We start from the raw sequence: 26,951 nt of genomic DNA, 5'->3' as shown, positions 1-26,951 counted from the left end.
TGAGATAGTGACAGGACCCTGCTGCCAGGAAGCTGCTGAGAGAAAACCTAATTCAAGTAGGCTACAGAGAAACATCTGTAAGCTTCTGTGCTGTAGTGAAGAGACAGATGGGAAAGACATGTGGAAGAATGTTGAACATGATGATGTGTGTAATAATAATAATAATGAAATTAAGCAACTTTAATAAATGAGACTACGGTAAACACAATGTTAATGATTTATTTATTTATTACAAAATGTTTCCAAAAACACAAAGGCAAGTATTATTATGTACAGTTTAAGCATAATATAAATAATGCAAATAATAACTATGACAATGGTAATGACAAGAAAACAAACAGCAACAAGAATAATCATAACACAGAATGAACCAAATTTGGCAGCAGTTTACATTTTTGTTTTTGATAAACAATAACTGCTGAAGTCAATTATAGATGCCCGTTGATGCCGATGTCTGACCAGCAGATAACGTTAGGGCGTGAGCACACATCTGGCTTTAACTGTCATTTGTTTGATGAACTAATGTTACTGTGTCGTAACACCAAGATTGCCCTCTTATCTATCCATCGGGATCTGATCATTATGTCCATAATCTTTGTTTTGTTAAGAAAATGTCTATAAACGTCTTTATTATTGATTTTCCCATCCATCAGTATTCCCTCCAGGGAGGACAGAAGCGTAGCCCGGTGAACTATATATGTCGACTCCAGCCCGCCCACAGCCATTTCCAGAAATTACAAAGTGCACGGACCAATCAGGGACCAGCTGCCTCGTCGTTAACAACGTAACCGGCCAATCAGGGACGCTGCTGGCAAAAACAGTATGGCAGCTCCCGAAGCAACGAGTTGTAACGTTTTAGCAGAGTAAACACAGCCGTTAAGTGCAGTCATTGCAGAAATAGACTCAATAACAACAATTAAACAAGAACAAGCGTATCTGGGCGGAAAAGACGTTTTCGGTATCCGCGTGGATTCGGGGTTGGATTTTGCGACAGTGATTGGCTGAAGGAGTTTCAGGCAAGTACTCCCGCCCACTGATCGCTGTGGGCAGGATGGAGGCCAGACTGATCGGCAGAACGAAACAGAATTTGAGTTCACCTGTACAGTTAGCCGTTCACCTGTACAGTTAGCTATCAACCAATCACAAGTCTGTCAGGCACACGCTGGAGGAGGTCTCAACGTGGATGCAACTTGGGCATCCTGAACGTGATTGGCCACCACGCAGACCAATCACTTGGCTCCGCCCCCTCTCAGGATCCGCTGTCTGGAGACGAGCCACACCCAGCAGGGAGTCCCACAGCAGACCTCTGCTCCATAACTGCATACACACACACGCGCGCACACACACACACACACACTCTTAAATCTGCTTCTTGTGTGTATGTGTGTGTGCGCACGCATGTGTGTGTGTGTGTGTGTGTGTGTCACACACCTCAATAGAGATGGGTTTGTTGGGCTGTCTCCTGTAGAAGATGGTTCTGAGGTTGAACTCGGGGTTCCCATCCTCACTGAACACCCGCGTCCTGATGGTGTCGTCCTCACACCGCACTACAGCGTACACATCAGGCGCTGCCAATCACACACAACACAGCACGGTGTGAGACAGACAGAAAGACATGTGCACGTGTGCATGTGTTTGTTTAGTGTGTGTGTGTGTGTGTGTGTGTGTGTGTGTGTGAGAGAGAGAGGGAGAGAGGGTGTGAAACATAGACATATATAAGGCTAGATGGCTTACCCGCGCTGCCTGTCAATGGAGAGCGACGTCGTCGCATGGTGGCCATCTTGCTACGGCACCACAGCTTTATATATATTTATGGGTTAAAAAAACGCTAACATTTTATTATTATTTTTGGCTCCAAATTACACCAAACTTAAACTGCAGCATCATCATCATGAGATGAATTCACACACCTAGTTTCATGCAGTTTCATCCATTTTGCTAGGAGCTATGAGCATCTGTTGTTGGGTTAGTATTATCACATCAGATGATCATAACTCCTAGGGAAATGGATGAAACTGCATGAAACTTTGTGCCTGAATCCCTCTCATGGCATAGATGCTTCGGTTTAATTTTGGTGTAATTTGGAGCCCATCAAAAAAATAGTGTTTTTAGTGTTTTTGTTGTTGTTGTTGCCATATCTCGGGAACGGAATATGCTTGTAATAAACCAAACAGTTTGTAAATCCGTCAAGATTTCAGCGAGTTATGAGTATTTTTGTCTGTGCACCCTCCAACAGCTACCATAGAACGTACCAGAAAGCCTGCCGTAGCAAGATGGCAGCGCTTCAACGACGCTGGTGACTCCGCCTTAAGCCATCTAGCCTTATATATGTCTATGGTGTGAAAGAACAGTATGAAGTATAGAAGTACATACATACATCTGCCTGGTCTGCCTGACCTTTTCTGGTTCTTGATGATGTCACAATGATTTATGACATGTAGTAGTAGTAGTAGTAGTAGTAGTAGTTTATTTGACACAATGTAAAATCCACATAAAAAAGCTTCAAATGAAGACAGTTTACATACATTAACACATGCCGAGGATTAAGTACACAATAAAGCCAAAGGCTTATTTCCATTGTGATCCTCTATCACTCTCTATGACATCACTGATGATGTCACAATTGATTTATGACATCACTGGTGATGTCACTGATGATGTCACAATGAAAACATGACTACCACCACCCACACACTTGGGCAATTAACTTTGTGACATCATCAGTGACATCATAAATCACTGATGTCACATTGTGACATCATCAGTGATGTCATAAGTCACTGATGCCCTCACCCACTGAAGACGTCATCATATAAATTCTACGACTCTTGCTCACAGCCCAGCCAATCAAGCCTGAACCTGTGGAAAAGACAAGGACCACGGACCAAGCGCGGCGGCCATGCACCACGTCACGATCAAAACCGAACGGCCAGACTTGGAGGGGAGTGATGCACGCAGTCGATTAGATGCTGCATTGCAGGTGCTGGTTGACAAGACTCAGAGTGAAAAGGAGCAAAATGAAGACGATGCTGGAAAAATAGCAGCAGACTCTTTAAGCAAAGATTTGTCTCCATCATCTGCTGGGAAACGGCCGTCAACACGGTTGCCACGGCAGCGCAGGAGGAAGCGAAAAGAGATGGACAAGGGCCTCCTACCCGAGAGCAATCAGCATAAGCAAAATGCCTATTATTACATCATGAAGGTGTTTGATCGCAGTGTGGATCTGGCTCAGTTCAACACCAGCACCCCCCTGTACCCCATCTGTCGCGCCTGGATGAGAAACAACCCTTCAGTTCGAGAACGAGCAGCATCCCCAAGACCCCCTCACAGCATGGGAGAGGTAGAGGTGACACCAGACCAAAGCCCCCCTCACAGCATGGGAGAGGTAGAGGTGACACCAGACCAAAGCCCCCCTCACAGCATGGGAGAGGTAGAGGTGACACCAGACCGATGCCCCCCTAAAAACATGGGAGAGGTAGAGGTGACACCAGAAGAAGAGGTTACAGACATGCTCAATGGCAAGGGTCAACCTGTGTACAGACTCCCTCCTCCAACCTCCTGCCCAGTCAGCCCTTCTGGAGAGCCTGTCAACCTGCGGATCCCGCAGACTGAGAAACCCGCTGTTACCAAGCTAACGGATTCAGCACCTGCTGTGACAACAGGTTCCCTCATGTGTGACCACATGGAACGCTGGAAGAAGATCAGGCAAACATGGAAGGAGTCCTCCAACAAGAATCAGTTAAGATACAGCAAGAGCATTAAGATCCTTACGGAGATGAAGGAGTTGTACGAGCGCTAGCTGAGCCGCTTTGCATTGCTCTCCACCTAGAATGGAAGCCATGCAGCTGGAAGGGAGCCAGAACGGAGTAGTCCACGTTTGAACCCACTTGCCATCTGCACAAGCAGACTGATCAAAGACAGCATTGTCAGAACCTTATACTCCTTAAATCATCCATATTTCCTATGCATTGCAGCTAAAAACCAGTGTTTCTAAAGTTATAAAAAAAGTTATCGTTAAAGTTGTAATTTCTTGCCATATTATAACTAGTCTCGGCTCCCAGACGTTTGCTGAGCAGCGCCAAGAGACTGAGAACTGAGTCTATATTATAATAGTCTTTTGCCAACAGTGACCAAACTGTGCTGGCTAACATCATTATAGCCACTGTTTCATGATGTAGGAGATGCAGGGAATGGTGTGACAAGGGGGGAGCTATTGTTCTGCAAAATGCATGTGATTATGAATCTGAAATTAGAAGACAACTTTGTGATATTATGTTCTATGAGAAACTGCCTTTAGATCCTACCCAGAGGTTCAAAACAGATGTCCATTCAAAATTGATGTTACATTTTAACAACTCTGAATTTGATAAAATTGTTTTTGATTTTCTTAAAATAGAGCACCCTGTTACCCCTGTTTTTTACACTCTCCCTAAAGTACACAAGGGCTTAACCATTCCCCTTATTGGGAGACCTATTGTGAGTGGCATAGGTAGCCTTACAGAAAATATCTCTGCCTATGTTGACTATCACATTAAGTCTGAGGTCACCACCCTTCCCTCATATATCAGAGACTCGATTGATTTTTTAAAGTTACTTAAATCTGTGAACCATGTTTCAGACACAGCATTATTTGCTACTTTTGATGTCCAAAGTTTATACACTAATATACCACATACTGGAGGGCTTGAGGCACTTCAGTATTTCTTAAACCTACGCCCGACAGAATCCAGTCCCAGTACTAAATGTATATTAGATCTGGCTAACATTGTGTTGACTAATAATTATTTTCGTTTTCACAGTGATTTTTATTTACAACAGAAGGGCACAGCCATGGGCAGCAAAATGGCACCTAATTATGCATGCTTATATATGGGTTTCTTTGAAAATAATTCTGTTTTGAATCCAGTGAACCCTTTTCATTCTAAAATTCTCTTGTATCGACGTTATATTGATGATATTTTTGTGATTTTTGATGGCACTGCAGATGAACTGACACATTTTCATCTCTATTTAAATTCCTGCAATGACCATTTGAAATTTACTTTACAATATAGTCCTGAACGTATTAGTTTTTTGGATATATTGATTTATAAAGTTGATAATCACATCCACACTGATCTGTTCCGTAAGCCCACGGACCGCAATACTTTACTTAGGGGTGACAGCTATCACCCACAAGCCCTTAAAAAAAGTCTACCGATCAGCCAGCTACATAGGGTCCGCAGGATCTGCAGCCAGGACTCCTCTTACCTGACACAGGCTAATGATCTATCAAACAGATTTTTAATCCGTGGGCATAAACAGGAATGGGTGAATGCCGCTAGGGACAGGTTTGACCAAATAACGCAGGCTGAAAGTCTTCAGCCCAAGGCTAAAACTACAAATGCTAGTGGTGCTAGTTCCTTATGCTGCACCAAATACTCTCCACTAGGGTCCCTTTTCAGAAACGTCATCCAAAAGCATTGGCATATTGTTGAGTCAGACCCCAAACTGAAAAAGTGTTTCACCGGTGCCCCTAGACTTGTTTTTAAACGTCCCGCTAATCTGAGGGACAGTCTTGTTAAATCAGACATACGCTCTCCTAAGCATACTTTTATGACTGTGCCTGATGGTAACTACAAATGTGGTGGCTGCACCCAGTGCACTTATACACATAAATGTAAAAAATTTAATCATCCACATACTGGCCGCAATATAGCCATACGTGGAGCCATCACGTGCAGTACTACACATGTAGTTTACCTTATTAGCTGCCCTTGTGGTTTAGCTTATGTGGGCAAAACATCAAGAGCGTTACGCACCAGGATCAGCGAACACAGAAGCAATATCAGGACGGGGGATGAACGCAACCCAGTGGCCGCACACTTCAAACTAGCGGGGCACAGTGTCAGCGCCCTCAGATACATTGGAGTGGAAAAAGTCGAGAAACATCCACGGGGGGGCGACCTTGAAAGAAAACTCCTCCAGCGAGAAACCTTCTGGATTTATTTTCTCAACACCATGTCCCCTAATGGTTTAAATGAGGAGTTTGATATTAAACCTTTTCTTTAAGCAATTGCCATTTTGAGTGCCTTCTATATATATATCTTCAGTAGCCAGCTTTTATACATTTTTTATACATTTTAGAATGACTATGTGCAATACTCCAGCTAGTCCAAGAATAATGACTATTAATTATTAATCATTATTATATTAATTTGTACTAGACATGGCTTTTGATTTTTTAATCTTATGAATTATTGCTGTTTTTATTAGCATTCTAGTTGTGGTGTAATTGATTCACTGTTGTTTCTTTCTCCTTCTCCTTTTCCCCTTGGGCTAGATCTACATTGTATTTACATTGTATTTTCTAGGCCTACTTAACATTGTTTATCTATTTTGATAATAATATTGTTGTCTTCTTCCTATAAGTTTTACCATTATTATTAATTATTATATCCCCCGCCCGGCTGTGATGACTTGCCTTGATTGTACCTGGTGACGTCTCATACGCACAGGCCTATTTATTCTCTTCTGTAACTGCTGTCATTCATTTGCCTGATGAAGACCCAGTAGGGTCGAAAGCTTGCCAACCTTGAGCAAATAAAAACGGGAGCTGCTAATCAGTGTGCGGACAATTCCTTTATTTTATGGTGTTGACCAACCTGTCTGTTTGGGCCGGCTGAGTCCTGAGGCCCTGCGGAGATGGACGGTGGTCACCACAGTGGGCTGAGGTAGACAACACTGGAATATAGAGGGAGATGGCAAGTCCTCCCTCAACTCCCTGCATGGACAGACAGAAAGCAAGCAAGCAATGAATGGATGAAGTTGGAGGAGCACATTATGAAGACGGTTGGTCAAATTCAAATGCTCGTGAGCTGGAGAAGCATGCAAAGACCCATTGAGGCCCGGCAATGTTTTCTCCAAAATAATGTACTGCCCGACCCGTATAGTTTCATTTCTGCAGGAAACTGTAAGTTCCTCTCTACAGTAAACGGCGTATTCACAAAACTATCAATTGTCTGTGTGGTTTTACTATTTGAATGCTGTTAACAATCAGTGTTGGGCAAGTTACTTTCAAAATGTAATACTACATATTACTAGCTACTTTCATTTGAAAGTAATAAGTTACTTTACAATATTACTGTCTGTGTAGAGTAACTTGTTACTTATTACACTACTTTTGCATTACTTTTACCAAAACAACAGCAGCAGCAGAATGACATTGCTGCCCCGGAACATCCAGAAAAATTATTTCAACCGCCTTGAAGTCAATGTAAACAATCCAAAATTCTAAATGTTATTCTTTTCCTTTGTTATTGTTATCTATATCTGAAGCTTTCTTTGTTGGAGTCCAGGTATGTTTTACAAGAAAGTGCTCGTCATTGTCGAACGTTATCTGACCTGGCTAACAGTGGATACTCTGCTTGCTTGCTGTGTACCGAGCTCAAAGCAGTAGGCTACGTTCTTTGTTTTAACCCCTGCACTGTCTGCTACAAAAACAACTCTCTTCCTCGATGTTCTTCTCTTCTCGCCGTGACCGCCGGAAGTGTTAACACGACCCGGAAAAGTATTTGGCCCACCCCTGCGTCTGAACATAAGGTGAATAGCAGAACACAAGACGTCTGTCTGTTTAGATGTGTGTTTACTGCGGTGGTTAAATCCCCCGATCGTGTCTGCCTGGGCTGGGCTAGCAGCTAAATTCTAACTTTGCTGAATGGATAGAGCGGGGGATTTACCCCACCCTGACCACACCCCCAGCCAGGCTGAGCCAGCTAACCCAGCGTCTATGACGAGACATCGCCTCAACCGGCCACTGGTCACATGGGTGAACGTGCTGCAGGAAGTTAGATTGCAGATTCGCAGGGCTCTTGTTGAATAAAGCCCATGGTACACCACGTTTGGTTGGTGTGCCATGGGCTTAAAAATGTTAACACCAGGTTGTTTTGACTGCACCAAGTCACCAGATGGTCAACTTCCTGTCTGAAGTTCGCAGACGATACCACCCTCATAGGGCTTATCACAGACAGAGATGAGTCGGAATACAATTTTTTTTTTCTTTAAAAAAAATAATCAAATTGTACATTATCAGCTTTATTTTAGCATTCAAAAGTAGCGTGAGACCCCTTCCTGGCTGTTCATTGGCTAATGAGTCACACATTTTGGTCCTCCGCTGACGCCACTCTCTCTCTAAATTGCTCTGGTGTGAGCTAGTGTCCTCGAGAGAGTGGCGTCAGCGGAGGACCAAAATGCGAGACTCATTAGCCAATGAACAGCCAAGAATGGGTCTCGTGCTACTTTTGCATGCTAAAATAAAGCTGATAATGTACAATTTGATTCAAGGGATGAAAAACCCTTTCAGAGTACAACACAAACTGTCTATTTTGCTGCAACTCGACAGTGCTGCTTAATCCAGGACCTTACTTCTTGGAACTCTTGAGAGTAAAAAACTGGTCCATTGGCGTGAATGGAGATGTCGGGACTCTTCTATCTACATGGCTCTGGTGTGAGCTAATTAAACCTTAGTCCGTAAACAAGAATGAGTGCGTTTACATGCACACTAATAAAGCCATCATTATCTGATATGGAGTTAGCAGATTCTTCACGTGATCATATGTTATCAGCATTTAGACGTTTTTCACTTTTGTTAGATTCAAGATCAAGATTCAAGATTCAAGATTCAAGATTTTTATTGTCACTCCATGGTACAAGTATCACGTGTGAAATTCTTGTGCTGTGGACTCCGTTTACAACATAGTACAAATGTAGGGCATATGAGTGCAAAAACAACAAGAGACACAACAAGCAATAAGGCAGTATAGTGATGAGACATAGGTGCACATGTCCTGTGCATACTTTAGCCGTGCTTAAACATTTTAAATTCGGCGTATTTGACATATAGGTGCAAATAGCATATTCCTTATTAAACATACAATTAAACTCGGCGTTTTAAATTCGGCATATTTGACATACGGGGGCAAATAGCATATTCCTTATTAAACATACAGTTAAACATTAGACATACGTAATGGTAGCAGCTACAGTACGGTACAGTACGGCTACTACACTATTTGTGTATGTTAAGGAGTCACTATTTGTGTATGTTAAGGAGTCTCGTGGCCTGCGGGAAGAAACTGTTCCTCAAGCGATTTGTGCGTGCTTTTGGAACCCTGTATCGCCTCCCTGAGGGTAACAGGGAGAACAGGCTGTTGTGGGGATGGTTTGTGTCTTTGATGATCTTCAGGGACCTCCTGAGGCACCGCTGTTTATACAGTTCATGCAGTTCTGGCAGCTCACATCCTGTTACGTGCTGGGCCGTACGTGTTAGGCAACAGTTTGGAAGCTAGCATATTTCCTGTCAGCTATTGCATTAGTAAACACTGCAACAGGAAGTCAGCTAGGGGCAAATTAGAATGTTTATGTTGTCAAGTTAAAACTGTCTATAGTCCAAAAAGTGCTTTATCAGATAAAGGCCGTTATCGGATGATGGGAAATCCGATAAACACACCTAGCTTGTTGCTGACTCTTTACGTTCATTCAGTGCATGGCGCAATCTCAATGACTCACACATGTTGAGGCGCGTTCCCGCTCCTTACTAAAGTGCATGTAAACGCGCCAATCAGATTATTGCCATTAATTGATTATTATTCCCACACTTATCGAATACTTGTGTCCATGTAAACACACTCAATGACTTGTTTAGTTGCTGGTGACATGAACATAGATGGGAAGTAATAAGTACAAATACTTTGCTACTGTACTTAAGTAGGATTTTCAGGTATCTGTACTTTACTGAGTATTTATTTTTATGGCAACTTTTTACGTTTACTCCCTACATTTTAACAGAAATATCTGTACTTTCTACTCCTTACATTTTCAAAACAGGCTAGTTATAATGCACAACAGGCGTGGCCGATGATGTCACAAATAAATCTCGGATGATGTCACAGATGATGTCATTAGTGATGTCACTCCAGCAATTGCATCAGCGATGTCGAGTATAGTAGTGTGTTCATGATGTCATCAGAGAGGCGGGCACGGTGGCGCAGTAGTAGTGCCGTTGCCTCACAGCTAGAAGGTCCTGGGTTCGATTCCCGCCAGGATGCTGTGGGCCATCTCATCGAAAGGGCCTTTCTGTGTGGAGTTATCATGTTCTCCCTGTGCTCCCCTGGGGTTCCTCCATAACATGCAGAAGGTTGTTGTGTGTGTGTGTGTGTGTGTGTGTGTGTGTGCGTGCCACAGTGTTTGTGACAAATGAAGATTCCCATCATGTACGATCATTTGATTATTTTGTGACACTTAGTTGTAATCAATATACGAATGGATCCTATGTCTGTCTTTACATGTCTTCTCACAACATCTTTGCAGCCAATCATGCATTCATGTCCCCTTGGACAAAATCATTTTAGTTCAGTGGAAATACTTACTGGTGTAAAATGTACTTTAAAAGTAAAAAGCAACTCTAAAATTGCCTAAGTGGGGGGCAGTGGTTAGTCACAATTTTGCGGGCTGTGTCTGTTTGTGACATCATCAGTGATGTCATAAATCAGGGATTGTGATGTCATCAGTGATGTCATAAATCAGGGATTGTGATGTCATCAGTGATGTCATAAATCCTTCCGGGTTGAGGCTGCGAAGTGGTGGAGAACGCATGCTGGAAAGAAGAAGCCGCTGCTCGCGTACGATAATTTCCCTCCAAAAACGATCATTTTGACCCTCAGGTATGATAATTCAACATTTCCCACCTGACAACACTGATACTGCCTTCTGTTTGAGACACAGCATACAAGTCAGTGTGGTACAGTGACACATCTGAAGGAATGGCTGTTCAAGCAGGACATGGTGACACACGGCTCTATGATGCCGTCTGGGCACGAGACCTGGACACACTGAGGAGCCTGCTGCAGGAAGACCACTTCAGAAGGCAGATCAATGAACAGTGTTCATATTGGTGGGTTTGGGGGACCCCTCTGGGGCACGCAGCCTGGAGGGGTCATGCTGCCTGTGTGGACTACCTGATCAAACAGGGAGCACAGGTAGACCTAGCTGATGATGTGTATAACTACACGCCTCTCTACTGGGCCGTGTGCCACGGTCACCTGGACTGTGTCCGGATCCTCCTGGAAGCCGGGGCCGACCCTAACAGAATCATATACGGCTCACGCACCCCTCTCTCCATCAGTGCTGTACTCAACCTCCTGGACTGCTTCCACCTGCTGCTCCAGGCTGCTGGCGTTCTGACCCGTGACGTGGCTTCTCACCTGCTGGAGGTGGTGCTGAATAACAGCTGCTGCTGGACCACGGCGCTGACCCGGCCCTGGTGACCACAGAGCAAGAACAGCTGGAGGAGAGGGCGGATCCTGAGGCTCTCAGGGTCTTTCTGGAGGCCAAGAGATGTCCTCTCAGTCTGGCCCACGTGTGTCGGATCCAGATCCGCCAAGCGCTGGGCACACATCGCCTGAACCAAGTCCACTCCCTACCACTAACACAAGTGATGAAGGACTTCGTGCTCCACCAAAACTGACTTGAAGCTTGAAGGGAGTCAGTTTATTTATTTCATTTCCTAGATTTAGTTCTTCAATGACTGTTTCAAACAAATCCAGGACCAGAGATTATACATCATCAGCATACACCACCTGTAGCCAATCCTACTACTTGGAGAGCGTTAATTGGAGTGTGTCTGTGTGTGCTCGGTTCATCGTCTCCAGAGTCCTCACCCCAGAAATTCAGTTTATCTTAATATGACGTGAGGTTCAGTTAGCTTTAAAAAAAAAATATACTTTTTACTTTGATACTTGATTACATTTCAGAGCCTGTAATTCTTTACTTTTACTTGATTAAACAAGTTGAATCAGTACTTCTACTTTTGCCAGAGTCTTTATTTAGACAAGTAACTGTGTTTCTACTCAAGTAAAGAATGTTTGTACTTTCCCATCTAACGAAACACCTAATCTCTCGAGACGGACTTTCGACTTGCATTGAAAACCTGCCGGCAGGCTCCGTCAAAAGGGGTGTAACATCGCTCGCACGCATGCTGCGCTTTACCCCATCAAAATGAAGTGAGCGTGACCGGTGTGTAGTCAAAACTGACCATTCTCAGCATATAGCAAGTTGCTACTTGCTACTAGCAACGAGCTAGAGTTGTTATTATCGTTTCATAGCGACGGACAGATTTGAGAGCGACACGCAGGGAGCAGAAAATAAATCCATGAATGGGCGGAGCCGGTTGGTTGGAGCCAATGGCATAGTTTGCAGGGAGCGGAAAGGGATTTTCTTCCGCTGCTGACCGCGCCTCTTGAGTTCCTGTTGCACCACATTGAAACGGGTTCAATGTGGTTTTCTCTAACCCAGAGGTTAGAGAAAAAATAACGTAATTAACGTAATTCCCTGGAATGCGAGAATTAACGAGCCAGTTACATGGCGTTGCATTCTTATACATTGCCGTTTGCTTTTATTTGGTATGTTACATTCAATTGGCTAAATTATTAGTTAATTCAGAGTTAGATGATATTGGAGCAGCCAGCCATTTTCTTTTTCTTTTTTTGCCAGAAGTCGTCACACGACCACACAACCGGGTCAAATGGGCGTGGCTACATAAACTGTAGTTTAGAGCCGCAGCACCGTCCTTTGGTGAGTCAGCCCATTGAGATATATGGGCGGTTTTACCCCAGCCGTTTATAACATTTTGTGGGCGTTCCCACACATGCCGACTGTCTCTATAGTGGTGAAGAGTGATGATCCATAGAGCCCATGCCTAAAGAGCTAAAACATTATGTTTCTTATATGCAGCTCTAAAAGAACATATTGCTGACATTTGATGAAGATGAGCATTAACCCATTGATACCTGATGCAGCATTTGCGTGTATATCCCTCTTCCCCGCGGTCTTAAAGGGATACACACACACATGCTGCATCAGGTATCAATGGGTTAATATCTCAAACACTGTCAGAAAACAAGCCCCAGTGGCCAAAGGTACAAGACAAGTCTCTGCCTTGTTTTTTTTAGTGTAACTTGCAGATGGAACCTTCAGGGCACTTTTGAGTACACTTAATTTAACTAAACTCCTACACTGACCTTAATTCCCTCTAAACATATGAATACCTATATATTATGATCCCAGGCTGAGCTGGTCTTTCCATGCCGGTGTGTCATGTGTTGCTCACAGGAGCAACAGCATGTGACTGATCTGCTCTCTCAGCTAATCAGATCTCTGTGACTCGCAGTTTGACCTGTGGTCATTCCAACACACACTCCTGATTTAGACAGAAGACAGTATGGTTTCTCCATTGCATCTTGTCTGCATTATAAGAAAGGGGAAGTTCAAGAAAAAAAGACGTCACAGTACCGCCCAAGTAAACCACAGCAATGACTAATGTAGTTAAATGGCCTGCATTTATATAGCGCTTTTATCCAAAGCGCTTTACAGTCAGTAGGCACATTCACCCATTCACACACCGATGGCGGCAGGTTACCACGCAGGGTGCTGGCACACCAACGGGAGCAATTTGGGGTTCAGTGTTTTGCCCAAGGACACTTCGACATGCAGACTGGAGGAGCCGGGAATCGAACCACCGACCTCTTTTATCCAAAGTGATTAGTGGACGAGCCGCTCTACCTCCTGAGCTACAGCCGCCCTAGTTCTAACGTAAGTTCAGTCAGGAAGACTATAATATCCTCTTATTTCACTTCTTATTTCTCCACCCCTTCAAATCGGCTCACATGCTCAAAATAGCCTGTCAACTTCTGGGCTTCAATTGATTAATCAGCTGTTTGTCTCCTGGTCTCATATGACCAATAGCATAGCGTCACATCACCTCTCACCCCCGCACACCTGCATTGTAATGTAAGCCTATCACATTGATATTCACCCCCATTCTAAGCCAATCACATTGCTGTGTACTCTTAAAATATGCTTCTTTTTACCCCATTCAGCCTGCTCATACCTGCGCTGTCAGTCTCGCACCCTCCGCCTCCCCTTCTCCATCCAGTCTTCGCAGACCCATCAGTCATCTGATTCATCAGTCTGAGGAGTCTCATCAGTCTCAGAAGGAGAGGCATCACCATCACCACCACCAGTATCTAGACTCTACAGGGGGATCTATCTGGCTGCTCCTCCGGGCTGATGCAGCTCTATCTCAATATCTCCCTGTGGTGTCTAAGCGCCAAAGACTATTAACAATACCTCATTCTCATCATATTTATTCACCCACCTGAGCGGTACCTCAGCAGACACCTTCACCCACCTGAGCGGTACCTCAGCAGCAGACACCTTCACCCACCTGAGCGGTACGTGGGACTGGGAAAAGAGGCGTAGCAGGAAGCGTCCGGTGGCTCCGGGCAGGAAGGTGGTGGGCAGCACGGCGTAGCGGCCTGGAGCCAGAGTCCCCCTCAGGGCCACGCTGCGGGAGTCCATGTAGACGGAGCTGGCTGCCTGCTCCACCACACACTGCACCCGGCTGCAGCGGTTCACCTCCACCTGCAGGGGGCAGCGAGACAGCCCGAGGGGTAGAGGAGGATGTGATTTTTTTAAATGTTTTATATTAACTGAACTCTTGTATGAAACGGAAAGGTGCAATGGGAAAAAGGAGATGGGATCAAGAAGATGGCGGTGAGAAGAAGGAGGAAATACTAACTCCTCACCTTCAGCACCTCGAAGCCGATGGGCAGGTTCTCTCCTCCTCCGTCTTTCCTCCGTATCCTCCTGTCCTCCTGCTGCAGACAGATGAGCACCTCCTCCTCTTGCCCACGCACCTCAAACATGAACTGACAGAAAGAAAGAAAGCAACAAGGCATCTTCTAAATATCATACAACTTAAAAAAGAAAAGAAAAGAAAGCATGATGAAGACCCTGTTGGGTTGAAACATTACTTTTTGTAACTTTGCGTCATTCCTGCCAACACGCACCATTTTCGTGGCAGTCTCCATATTTGTTACCCTTTCTCCCACTGTGCTCCCCCGATTGGTCATATGATATAGCATTGGCCCAGATTTAAAGCTAGGGTGACGTTTCTTGTGTCATTTGAAATGAGATGACCTACAGTAAGGCGTCCATTGGTACCAACTACCAACCAATCCTGCTTGTCCGCAAGGGGGCGTAAATATTGCTCAAAACGTTTTGGCAAGGGAAAACCCATTTTCAAAATGAGTCCTGTGGGTACCCACAAGTCTCCTTTCTACAGATAATAAGGTAGCATTTTTCGATAGGGTAGCACCAGCATTTTTTTTTGAATCAGGAAACTCCTAGCATAATTATTGTAATGATATAGTATTATTGTCTAAATATATTATACACACATTTTGCATACTGTATGTAATACAATCAAATCAAATGCAGAGGATGAATTTCCTCATGGGAATAAATAAAGGATAACTTAACTTAACTTATCGATAAGTACCTCATACAACCCCACGTCAAATAATCCAAACGATATCCCTTTAATGCATGTTCCAGGCATCAGGAGTGTTTCTACCTGGGGGTTGTGCAGGAACGTGTCCCTGTGGTTGATGCACCCTCCACAGCGACTCCTCCGATCCATCTGTGCCTCCCAGCCTGCCTCCAGCTCTCTGTGCGCCTCCCCACGAGAGCTGCAACCATCAGTCCATTCATCCATCGGTCGACAAAAAAATAATAATTAGCAAATGTTATGTATATGTTGACACCAAGGACCACAACGGAAACAAGTCCACGACTTTTTGTGTTATCCTTGACATTGTTGTTTTTTTAATGCCTGACTTGCATGTATTTTAAACGGATATGTCAAATAAACTAAACTAAACTAAACTAAATATTTGTTTTATATTTGATTAATCGCTTAAGACTTCTTTTTTTTTTAAATACTAAAGTTCTCCCGTTCCAACTTCTTAATGTGAATATTTTTAGATTTCTTTAGTCTGCTATGACAGTAAACTGATTAGTGGACTGTTGGTCAAGACAAAAGACATTCGAGGATGTCTGTCATCTTGGACTTTGGGGGGAAATTCACCATTTTGTGACATTTCATAGACAAAACAATAAATAGTAAATAGAAGAAGGAGCTTCTTGATGCTTATAGAAGAATTTAATAAAGGAGTAATATACAGGATACTTAATCAGTTAATACAAAGTACATCTTCAGAGAAGGACAAGGGCACAAGACAAAACAACAAATCGATTATTCGAGAAAACAATCGACAGATTAATCGATAATGAAAATAAGCATTAGTTGCGGCCCGTACCCATGTCCCTCCTTCAATTTCTTCTTCTCCTGTTTGGACGGCACAGCCTTGTCTCTCCCCCTTCCTCCTCCTCCTCCTTTCCCTCCCTCACGCTGCCTCTCCCCGAGTCGCGCCTCCTTCCGGTCGCCTCGCTGCTGGGTCCCCCTGGGTTTGGCATTGCTCTTCCCCAGGGTCAGTGGACGGCCGCTGGGGAGGGCGGTGGAGGGAGAGGCCCCGGTGGCGGCCGGCGCCGGAGCCCACTCCCCGTAGCAGCGCACCTCTCTCCAGTGAGAGCTGGGCCACAGCAGCGGCCGCTCCACCAGCCGACACACCACCACGTCCGTGAAGTAGTGACAGAAGTCCTCAAACTCCATCCTGAGGGGGGCAGCAGAGAGAGGGAGAAGAGCTTGTCAACATGCTCAAATACAACTGGAAATTCAAAGGTATCATGACAATGCTAACAGTGTTTCCCCTACCATTCTGCAGGCCTGGCGGCAGCGCCAGGGGGCAAGACGTAATATTGTGTCTTTCAGAAGTACATATATTAATAGAAGATCTGGGTAGCCTAACATCCTCAGGCAAGTCGATCCAAAGCGGAGGACTGTGCTAAAATTACTATTCTAACATAATAAAAACTAATAAACTAGAAGTATTTTTTTTAATGATTTATTTACAAGAAGCAGTTACAGAGCTCTGTGGTTCTACCCCCTCTCCTCTGCTGGCTTAGGGGACTGACCCGGAACTCCCCCACTCACATCCTTTTATAGCCTTTCACATGAATGACAGAGAGCAGCTTACTGCAGATACCGCTCTTGAGGGAGGTATTACAACAACTTCTAAATTCCTACCTGTCTAACTGGGACTGTAAATTCATGTAAATTCCCTGCACATTAATGCCTATTTAACTTAGCCTGTAAATTTCATGTACATTCAATGTAAACTCTTATTTAACTCTGACTGTAAATTCATGTAAATCCACTGCCTATTTAACGTCTATTTAACTCAGTCTGTAAATCTCATGTAAATCCAACGTAAATTCATATTTATCATCCACAGAACACTTCACCACTCATGTACATATTGTATATATTGACTCGATTTGATTCGATTTGATTGCACTTGCAACTTTGCGATTGTCTTTAGTTATCTTCCTACTTCTTATCTCTGTATATTGATGTGACCGCTACGCTGCATACAGACACTAGGACAAATTCCTCGTATGTAACTTGCATACTGTGGCAATAAAAGTGATTCTGATTCTGATTCTCTCCACAGGACCCATCTACTAGTGAACGCCCACTTGCTGTTTCCAAACGCATTACTTTCATGATTTATTTTCACAGTATTCGGCGAGTGGAAGCATCTACCAGAACTCCCCGACGTCTCGGACCATGAGGCCCATCTTCTCCCTCTCTGAGCGGCCCATCTGCTGCCACTGCTGGGACCTGCAGGACGAGGACAAGGACAACGGAGTCAGTGAGAGACAGCAACACATCAGGAAGCAGGACGTCCTGCGGGGTCCAGCAAACCCGCTGGCCAACTGGAAATGACATACCAAAATACAACTAGTGTTCGTAACGCTGGAGAAACTTTATTGCTCCATTTTGGCCATTTTCAGAGTTTGATAATGTAAGTGACAGATGTCCCTGTGTGTCAGACTAAGACCCTTTGAGCTTGTAAAAAAAAAAAAAAAACGATTGTAAAATGTCAGGAAATGTCAGAGGAATTGCAGCGACATTGTAAAAACCTTGTAAAAAGAGCGACACTGTAAAATTTCAGCTAGGGTTTTATTCCCACAACGCCTGCAAAATGGATGATGTATTCATCAGTTGGGCATGAGGCAGATTAGACCAGAACAGTGTTCTCACACCTGGATTAGACCAGAACATACCAGTGTCTTCACCCCTGGATTAGACCAGAACATACCAGTGTCTTCACCCCTGGATTAGACCAGAACATACCAGTGTCTTCACCCCTGGATTAGACCAGAACATACCAGTGTCTTCACCCCTGGATTAGACCAGAACATACCAGTGTCTTCACCCCTGGATTAGACCAGTGTCTTCACCCCTGGATTAGACCAGAACAGACCAGTGTCCTCACCCCTGGATTAGACCAGTGTCTTCACCCCTGGATTAGACCAGAACATACCAGTGTCCTCACCCCTGGATTAGACCAGAACATACCAGTGTCCTCACCCCTGGATTAGACCAGTGTCTTCACCCCTGGATTAGACCAGAACATACCAGTGTCCTCACCCCTGGATTAGACCAGAACATACCAGTGTCCTCACCCCTGGATTAGACCAGTGTCTTCACCCCTGGATTAGACCAGAACATACCAGTGTCCTCACCCCTGGATTAGACCAGAACATACCAGTGTCCTCACCCCTGGATTAGACCAGTGTCCTCATCCCTGGATTAGACCAGAACATACCAGTGTCCTCACCCCTGGATTAGACCAGAACATACCAGTGTCCTCACCCCTGGATTAGACCAGAACATACCAGTGTCCTCACCCCTGGATTAGACCAGTGTCCTCACCCCTGGATTAGACCAGAACATACCAGTGTCCTCACCCCTGGATTAGACCAGCACCGAGCAGTGTCCTCACCCCTGGATTAGACCAGGACAGACCAGTGTCCTCACCCCTGGCTCCAGGCGCCTGTCCAGTCGGTGGTGCCCCATGGGTTCCTCATGCGCACCATTAGGAGTCGGGACGCCCCACACTTCTTCAGCAGCTTCTCGCCCAGCCGCACCTTCCTCACCGCCGTGATCCCATAGGCGTGACCTCGCACCAGGCCGCAGTCCAACACCGACTCCACCGTCTCGCCCTCTGCTGGCTGAGACGGACACAGATCCTCTTTAACATGAAACAGCTGAAGGCTTCTTCATTTTAGTGTTTCCTTAAAGTGTGTTTTCAGAGGTTCAGGATAGTAGCCTTACCCGTATAGAGCAGGTGATGAGGGCTTTGCGTTCGTGGGCCTGGGTTAACGTCTGGAAGAGCGCCCTCCTCTGGTCACTGTGCTGGCTGAGGGCCTCAATGTCCAGGCTGAGGGGCTCTGAGACGCCGCCGGTGAAGTCGATCAGAGCCTCCGCTGTGTTGCCTCCCTCCAAGGCCTCATAGCAGCCGTTCAGCCTGCAGGGGGCAACAGAGGGCAAGGAAATAGCTATCGGCTGCCTCATAAAGTCGCCCAGATGACATCACGCGCTAATTTGCATATAAATATGCAGCACGCCTCGGGCGTAGCCGTTGTAATCCTGAGTGCTGACTCCGCCCGCCCGAGCCGGGTTGGGCGTACGTCATTATAAATGACAAGTCGGACCCTACTGTATGGTGCTCTCAACATGGCGGGGGAGAAGGGAGAGGCTGTGCTGTCGTGTGTGAACTGTGAACCGCTGTGTTCATCAGACAGTACCTGCTACCATTACGTATGTCTAATGTTTAATTGTATGTTTAATTAGGTATATGCTATTTGCACCTGTGCAAACAGAATGTTAATTATGTTTAATTATGTTTAAAGTATGTCCATGCCATTTGCACCTATGTGCAGTGAAGATGTCACTGTCTTTGGCTTGTCTTATCGCTTTACTGCCTTATTGCTTGTTGCTTCTCTTGTTTTCCTGCACCTACATGTATATGCCCTGTTATTTTGCACTATGTTGTAACAGAGTCTACAGCACAATAATTTCACACGTGATACTTGTACTACGGAGTGACAATAAAAATCTTGAATCTTGAAGACAGGCAGAGAGAGAGAGACAACCCAGCAGCAGCAGCCGCACCAGTTTATTGGCAAATCCGTTGGGATTCAACTAGATTCAACACATTAACATTATTTCCCATGGTCAGGAAAAAATCCTTAAGTCGCTTTTGAGAAATAAAGTCGCCATGGAGACCATGTGAAAGTCCCTACTCTTCAGCGATGACATCACATATGGAGACCATGTGAAAGTCCCTACTCTTCAGCGATGACATCACATATGGAGACCATGTGAAAGTCCCTACTCTTCAGCGATGACATCACATATGGAGACCATGTGAAAGTCCCTACTCTTCAGCGATGACATCACATATGGAGACACATGTGAAAGTCCCTACTCTTCAGCGATGACATCACATATGGAGACACATGTGAAAGTCCCTACTCTTCAGCGATGACATCACATATGGAGACCATGTGAAAGTCCCTACTCTTCAGCGATGACATCACATGGAGACCATGTGAAAGTCCCTACTCTTCAGCGATGACATCACATATGGAGACCATGTGAAAGCCCCTACTCTTCAGCGATAACATCACATATGGAGACCATGTGAAAGTCCCTACTCTTCAGCGATGACATCACATATGGAGACACATGTGAAAGTCCCTACTCTTCAGCGATGACATCACATATGGAGACACATGTGAAAGTCCCTACTTTTCAGCGATGACATCACATATGGAGACCATGTGAAAGTCCCTACTCTTCAGCGATGACATCACATATGGAGACACATGTGAAAGTCCCTACTCTTCAGCAATGACATCACATATGGAGACACATGTGAAAGTCCCTACTCTTCAGCGATGACATCACATATGGAGACCGCCACCCGCCCTCGACATCCCTGCTAGTGTCCGTGACTACCAGGGGTGCAACAGGAGCACGGGCAGGCACACGAGTGCCCGAGTCCCAGCCAGCTCACACACACTTCGGTGTGGGAGCTGGTCCCGGGGACTGGGCACTGGGTGGGACTCCGAGTCCCACCACCAGGCCCTGTGTGGCGGGCACACAGGGCAGGCCCAGAGTGCCCGAGTCCCAGAGTCCCTACTCTTCAGCGATGACATCACATATGGAGACCATGTGAAAGCCCCTACTCTTCAGCGATGACATCACATATGGAGACACATGTGAAAGTCCCTACTCTTCAGTGATGACATCACATATGGAGACCATGTGAAAGTCCCTACTCTTCAGCGATGACATCACATATGGAGACCATGTGAAAGTCCCTACTCTTCAGCGATGACATCACATATGGAGACACATGTGAAAGTCCCTACTCTTCAGCGATGACATCACATATGGAGACCATGTGAAAGTCCCTACTCTTCAGCGATGACATCACATATGGATCAGCATGTCGCCGCGTCTGAACTCACTTGGCGTAGGCCTTCTCCAGCAGGGCGCTCCAGAACTCTGTGGGCGTGGCCGAGCGGCAGAAGAGCAGCACGCCGTCCTGGCTGACCGGCAGCCGGTCGTCCACCACCACGTCCGTCCAGCGGCCCAGGCGCCAGAACCGGAAGTGGAAGATCCCAGCGTACAGGTCGGGACGCTTGGGGTTCCACTCCTGTTCCACGTGCTCAGGAATCACCTGGGAGGAGGAGGGAGGGTGAGGGAGGGAGGGAGGGAGAGGACAGATGGATGAATAGAAGCCACATTTTTCCCCGGCTCAGAATGGACCTTTGGTTCTGACTCCACACTACAGGAAGCATGATGGGTCTGAGTAAAGACTGAACTGGGTTCTGACTCCACACTACAGGAAGCATGATGGGTCTGAGTAAAGACTGAACTTATGGAGCAATGTGTTTTTCAAACACCTCCAGCTTTAGAAAGGAAGTCATTTCAAGCTACAAATGTGGGACTTTAACTTTGGAATGACAGTAGAAATGCTTGATTTTGAGTTAATATGGCGTTGTGAGGACTTCCTTTCTTCTTGCAACCCAAGAACGGTGTGTTCTTGGGGTACGGTGGCGCAGTCGGTATCGCTGTCGCCTCACAGTTAGAAGGTCCTGAGTTTGATTCTCGCCTGGGACACTGTGAGCGCTGTGGTTGTGTTCCCCCCCATATCTTCAGTGCCCACTGCCCAGGTGGGTTATCTCATCGTAAGGGCCTTTCTGTCTGTGTGGAGTTTGCATGTTCTCCCCGTGCTCCCCCAGGGGGTTCCTCCGTATATAACCCCCCCCCCCCCCCACTAAAAACATGCAGAAGATCAGATCGTCATCGTCATCCGACCAGTGACGACAACATCCGAAGTTGGTCCCCGGGCGCTGTACGAGAAAGCGACCACTGCTCCTGGCCTGCCCCTTGGAGGAAAGGACATGCCTGGATGGGTTGAATGCAGAGGACACTTTTCACCGGCCACCGTCAGCATGAGTGTGTTGTGGCCGCATGCATGTATTGTGGTGTTCGTGTGACAATAAAAGACGGGCTTGTCTGTTATGAGAGTTTTTTTTTTTTTTTATCAAAGAATGAAGTAATGTCTCTCACAATTCTGGCTGAAACACATTTGGGGGCACCAAAAATTCCTCAGGAGAATTGCAGGAACAACCCTGCAAAGAAATGTACACTTTGGATGTTTCACAACAAACACACGCGTGCAAAACGCACACTTGCGCGCACGCGCGCACACACACACACACACACACACACACACACACCTTCTTCCACAGCGATGGCTCAGACGCCAGGCAGGAAGTGGCTGCCACCATCCAGCAGTTACCCAGACTGCCCTGGTGCAAGTCCCGCGTGCTGATGCCGTCCACAAACAGACGAGGGTCCTTACATAACTCCTGAGAGAGAGAGAGAGAGAGAGAGAGAGAGAGAGAGAGAGAGAGAGAGAGAGAGAACTTTAATGTCTGTCACAAGTAACATACATTTTCCTTTGACAAGGCTCAAAACAAAAGTGCACATTGTCTGCAAGGACGTGTTGATCTCAGTTTGGACAGGGTCAGATATATACACACACACACACACACACACACACACGTGTACAAAGAAATATACACTATTTTCACTCTTTTTCAAAATTGGAAAACACACAAACAGCATACATGCATTCACAACATAAACATGCACACACACACACACACACACACACACGCGCGTGCAATTTGCATATTAGGAAACGCACACGGAAATCCACACACTCAAACAGGCTGCACTGTGTGTGTGTGTGTGTGCGGCAGTAGAGAGAGGCGACAGATGTCACCCTATCACACGACTCCCTGTGGACACACTCTTAAAATACCTGCGTGAAGCATTAGCAACACAATACCATTAACCCTTTGTTATCTCCTCAAGCACTGAATCAGCAAATGAATTGCCAATGAGGTTTCACATTCTGATTAGCAAACGTTTGGCCCAGATACTGAACGGACCGGGTGAACCCATCAAACACTGATCCAAGACGCAAAGTACTGTGTCTCTTCAAATCTCCAGCTGGATTAATTAAAGATCCGTTTCTGTCATCAAAAAATGGTGAAAATCTGCAATAACACTCCTCTTGTTTTAGGTTACATTTGATTGAATTAATTAATCAGTTTGAAATGCAGGAAAATGTTCATAATCAGCCCACAAAATCAGTTTAGGATGTAGGGGGAAAAGTTCTTCTTCAAATTTGGATAACCTAAAAGTGAACAAAATAAACTTTTTTTTTTTGAAAACAGAAAACATCTTTCAAACAAATCAACATTTAACTTATTTATACACTGACATTGATGTAGGCTACATTTACCACCAATGTAATAATATACTGTACAACCGGACTACTCCTTGTGCTATTATTAAACAGATCTGCCAGTAGCTACCGCACAATAATTAGGAAACAAAAAACACACTATGGTTTGACCTCGGCTCTAACTTAACTATTTCATTGCTTTTATTTTAACACATGACATCGCCATTAAAGGCTAGTTGGGGCTGGTGTCGCTACAATAAACACCGACCCTTTTACACACAACTACACCCATTCCCAACACTATGCTATTTATAAGACAAAAAGCTATTTAAATCGGATGTTGCCTTTTTTGCACCCAAGTGTACACATACACACACGCACATAGTTCATGAGCAACACACGCCACAAAAACACTCCCGAGGCTAACGTTTCACTCCTGCAATAGAAAGTGCTGGAATGATGAACTTGATGTGATGGAAGTGTATGTTCAGCTGGCCGCTGGATTTAGATGCGGGCGGAGACAGAGCAGGCATGAGGCAAAGATAGGCCTGTCCAGTATGTGATTTGTTCAAACCTGTTAGGAGTCCCAAATGTGTTGTTGCCTTGGCCACATAAGACCAGGCGCGCAAGCTCGTGCTTGGACGGATGAAGCCGCGGAAGCGATATTAAAAGCTGTAGTTTCCTCGAATGGCCACTTGAGGCTGGCTCCAAAAGCGAGTCAGTCCCCCCCCCCCACACCGGCATGTTGATATGACCCCACATTAGGATTAAAACTGGTGCAGTAGGCAGTTTGAAACCTGCATTCAGCGATGTTTTTGTGTTAAAATAAGTGTTAAAGGAACACTCTGCCCATTTTCAACCAGCTTTGTATCATTAGAACATCAGTAGTATATCAGAAAACTGTAAACTGTTTTGAAGTCTGTCATTTAATTTGACAGTTATTGAGTGTTAAAGTGTGGACCAGTGACATCACTGGTCCACACTAACTCAAATGAATAACTCATTAACTCAAATCAACTCTCAATAACTGTCAAACTAGATGAATGATGAATAGTTTGACAGTTATTGAGAGTTGATTTGAGTTAATGAGTTATTCATTTGAGTTAGTGTGGACCAGTGATGTCACTGGTCCACACTTTAACACTCAATAACTGTCAAATTAAATGACAGACTTCAAAACCGTTTACAGTTTTCTGATATACTACTGATGTTCTAATGATACAAAGCTGGTTGAAAATGGGCGGAGTGTTCCTTTAAATAGCTCTATATTTCTGACATATTTAATAGTCCTTTATTATAGGCATCTGACCTTCCGTTTACCAGAAAATGTAAACATTTCTCTGATTGGATAGTGAGAGGTCACCTGCCTCATGTTTACAGGCACAGCCTGGTAAAACGCTGCTCTGTAAAGCTAGTTTAACCTTTCATGATAACTGTACTCACTCATTTACAGCAGTGGTTCTCAAATGTTTTCACATGAAGGACCCCTAAACTGACAAAAATTAGACCACGGACCCCCATTTGATAGGATTTTGTCCCACGGTCCCCCATATGATAATAAGATTGATGCTTTTAGATGTTTTATTACAGAAAGTGTATAAAAGCCATGACCAAAATAGTCATTGTGTTACTTATGAATGGAATTACAGTGAAAATAAATTACCCGCCTTTTGGCTGGGGACCCCCTGGAACCCCCTCAAGGACCCCTGGGGGTCCCCGGCCTCCCAGGGGTCCTTGGAATTGGGGGGGTTAGATCACCATATGATTCCCGAGCGCGGGGCACGATGCCGCTCACCGCTCCCCCAGGGGATGGGTCAAATGCGGAGAACAAATTTCACACATTGTGTGACAATCAGTGGGACTTTACCTTTACCTTTACCTTACTTTATTTGAAAACCACTGGTTTAGAGCATTGACTCTATATTATAGGTCAGTGGTTTAGAGTAAAATAGAAAAGACTGTTTTGGGCATGATTGACGGGTCGCGTGTCCAGTGATCGCGCAGCTTGCCAATCCAATAGCAGGCAGACCTGCGGCTCTGGGAAACCCAGGGCCGATTTTACCAACGGGCGGGCCCGGGACATCAAGGGGCCCAAAAAAAAAAAAAAAAATTTTTTTTTTTGGAATAACCATGTGTGTGTGCACTGTAATAATAACAGCAATAATAAATACTAAATAATAATAATAAAAGTGCTTGTTGTGACATCTCAGTGGCAATGTTTTCTTTCCAAGCAGGCTGTTTATGAAAGAACATGATGGCTAAACCTACAGTTTGTGTTTGTAAGTTAGAATGCTGACAGGAGAGCAGGTGGTGACATGAAAGTTAGTGAGAAAAGGAGAAGATACTGAATAATGACATCACAACAGTATAACCTAATGTTGATTTAAAATTAGATATTCCTTTAAATACGGCTAAAACCCGACGGGCGCCGCCGACACTCCCTTCCGCTTGAGGCGGGGCCCTGCAAAGATGAATAGCCCCAGGGCCCATGAAGTGTAAAATCGGCCCTGGGGAAACCCCTCATCTCGTGACGTCAATGGGTGACGTCATGGTGACTCCGCCCATATATTTTTTAATATGGTCTATGCATCAGAGAAGCCAATAAGTGTTTGAAAGTTGAGATAATGACAGTACCGTAGTTGAAAGTTGCTTAGGTTAAGATGTTCAGTCAATATAGTATTTATATTTTTCTGTGAATGAAACACATGCCGACATGCTCATGAATCTGCTTGGAGGCCAAGAGGGGCAAGTTTCCAATGTTTCTAAAGATACCAAACATGTCAGTCTGAATTACAATCACACGGAAATGTGTATAAAATTAAATTATGCATAGATAGGACACGTTGATTCCCCCCCCGTTTGATGTAACGGTGCAGCCGTTGGGTTTGAACATTTCACCCATATAAGTGTACAATATAAATTAGCTTCATTGAAGCGCTGGAACATGTATCTGACTGACAGTGTGGATTTTTTAAATATTTTTTATTATTATTTTATTAATATAGAATTTTGAAACTACTTAAGTAGAAATTTAAGGGGATTTCAGGGTACAGGGGGGATAAACAAAGACAGTCATTTCTTAATGCTATTTGCATTCCCTCCTTCCTGTGTCTCCGTCCTCCTGTCCTCTTTCGCCCAGAGTGTCTTATTGCACCTGTCACTCACCCTGGGCCTCTTCCAGCTGAGTCCCGGGGGAAGCTGCCGTCTGTAGAAGAGGGACTGGGTGCAGGCGGGGAAGAGGGGGTCCTTGAAGAGCGCCCCCCGCCGCAGGCAGGCCCGCTTCAGCCTGTGGTAGCTCTGGCCCTGGAAGTCATACACTCGCTCTGGCAT

At 45.0% G+C, this 26,951-nt stretch overlaps 2 protein-coding genes across 2 annotated transcripts; one reads left to right on the top strand and one right to left on the bottom strand.

Annotated features, from left to right (window-relative positions):
• Window positions 1-1,140: 1,140 nt before the first annotated feature.
• Window positions 1,141-26,951, bottom strand: LOC310779854 (calpain-5; the record flags this gene model as incomplete). Its single annotated transcript, XM_083640359.1, has 13 exons — window positions 1,141-1,317; window positions 1,432-1,568; window positions 6,645-6,763; window positions 14,261-14,457; window positions 14,622-14,744; window positions 15,452-15,566; window positions 16,197-16,550; window positions 17,543-17,620; window positions 18,824-19,017; window positions 19,121-19,313; window positions 21,325-21,536; window positions 22,603-22,734; window positions 26,787-26,951. The coding sequence occupies 13 exons, from the start codon at window positions 26,949-26,951 to the stop codon at window positions 1,141-1,143; spliced, it is 2,196 nt and encodes a 731-aa protein (XP_083496485.1).
• LOC310779855 (protein lin-37 homolog) lies at window positions 2,900-3,799 on the top strand (the record flags this gene model as incomplete). The annotated part of the gene is made up of 2 exons (XM_083640360.1): window positions 2,900-3,346; window positions 3,500-3,799. 2 exons carry the CDS (start codon window positions 2,900-2,902, stop codon window positions 3,797-3,799), a joined length of 747 nt encoding a protein of 248 aa, XP_083496486.1.

The sequence above is a fragment of the Poromitra crassiceps genome, assembly GCF_964638095.1.
Source record: "Poromitra crassiceps genome assembly, chromosome: 7".
Lineage (NCBI taxonomy): Eukaryota > Metazoa > Chordata > Actinopteri > Beryciformes > Melamphaidae > Poromitra > Poromitra crassiceps.
Note: the sequence above shows the minus strand (reverse complement) of the source record. Positions and strands in the feature narration are given on the sequence as shown.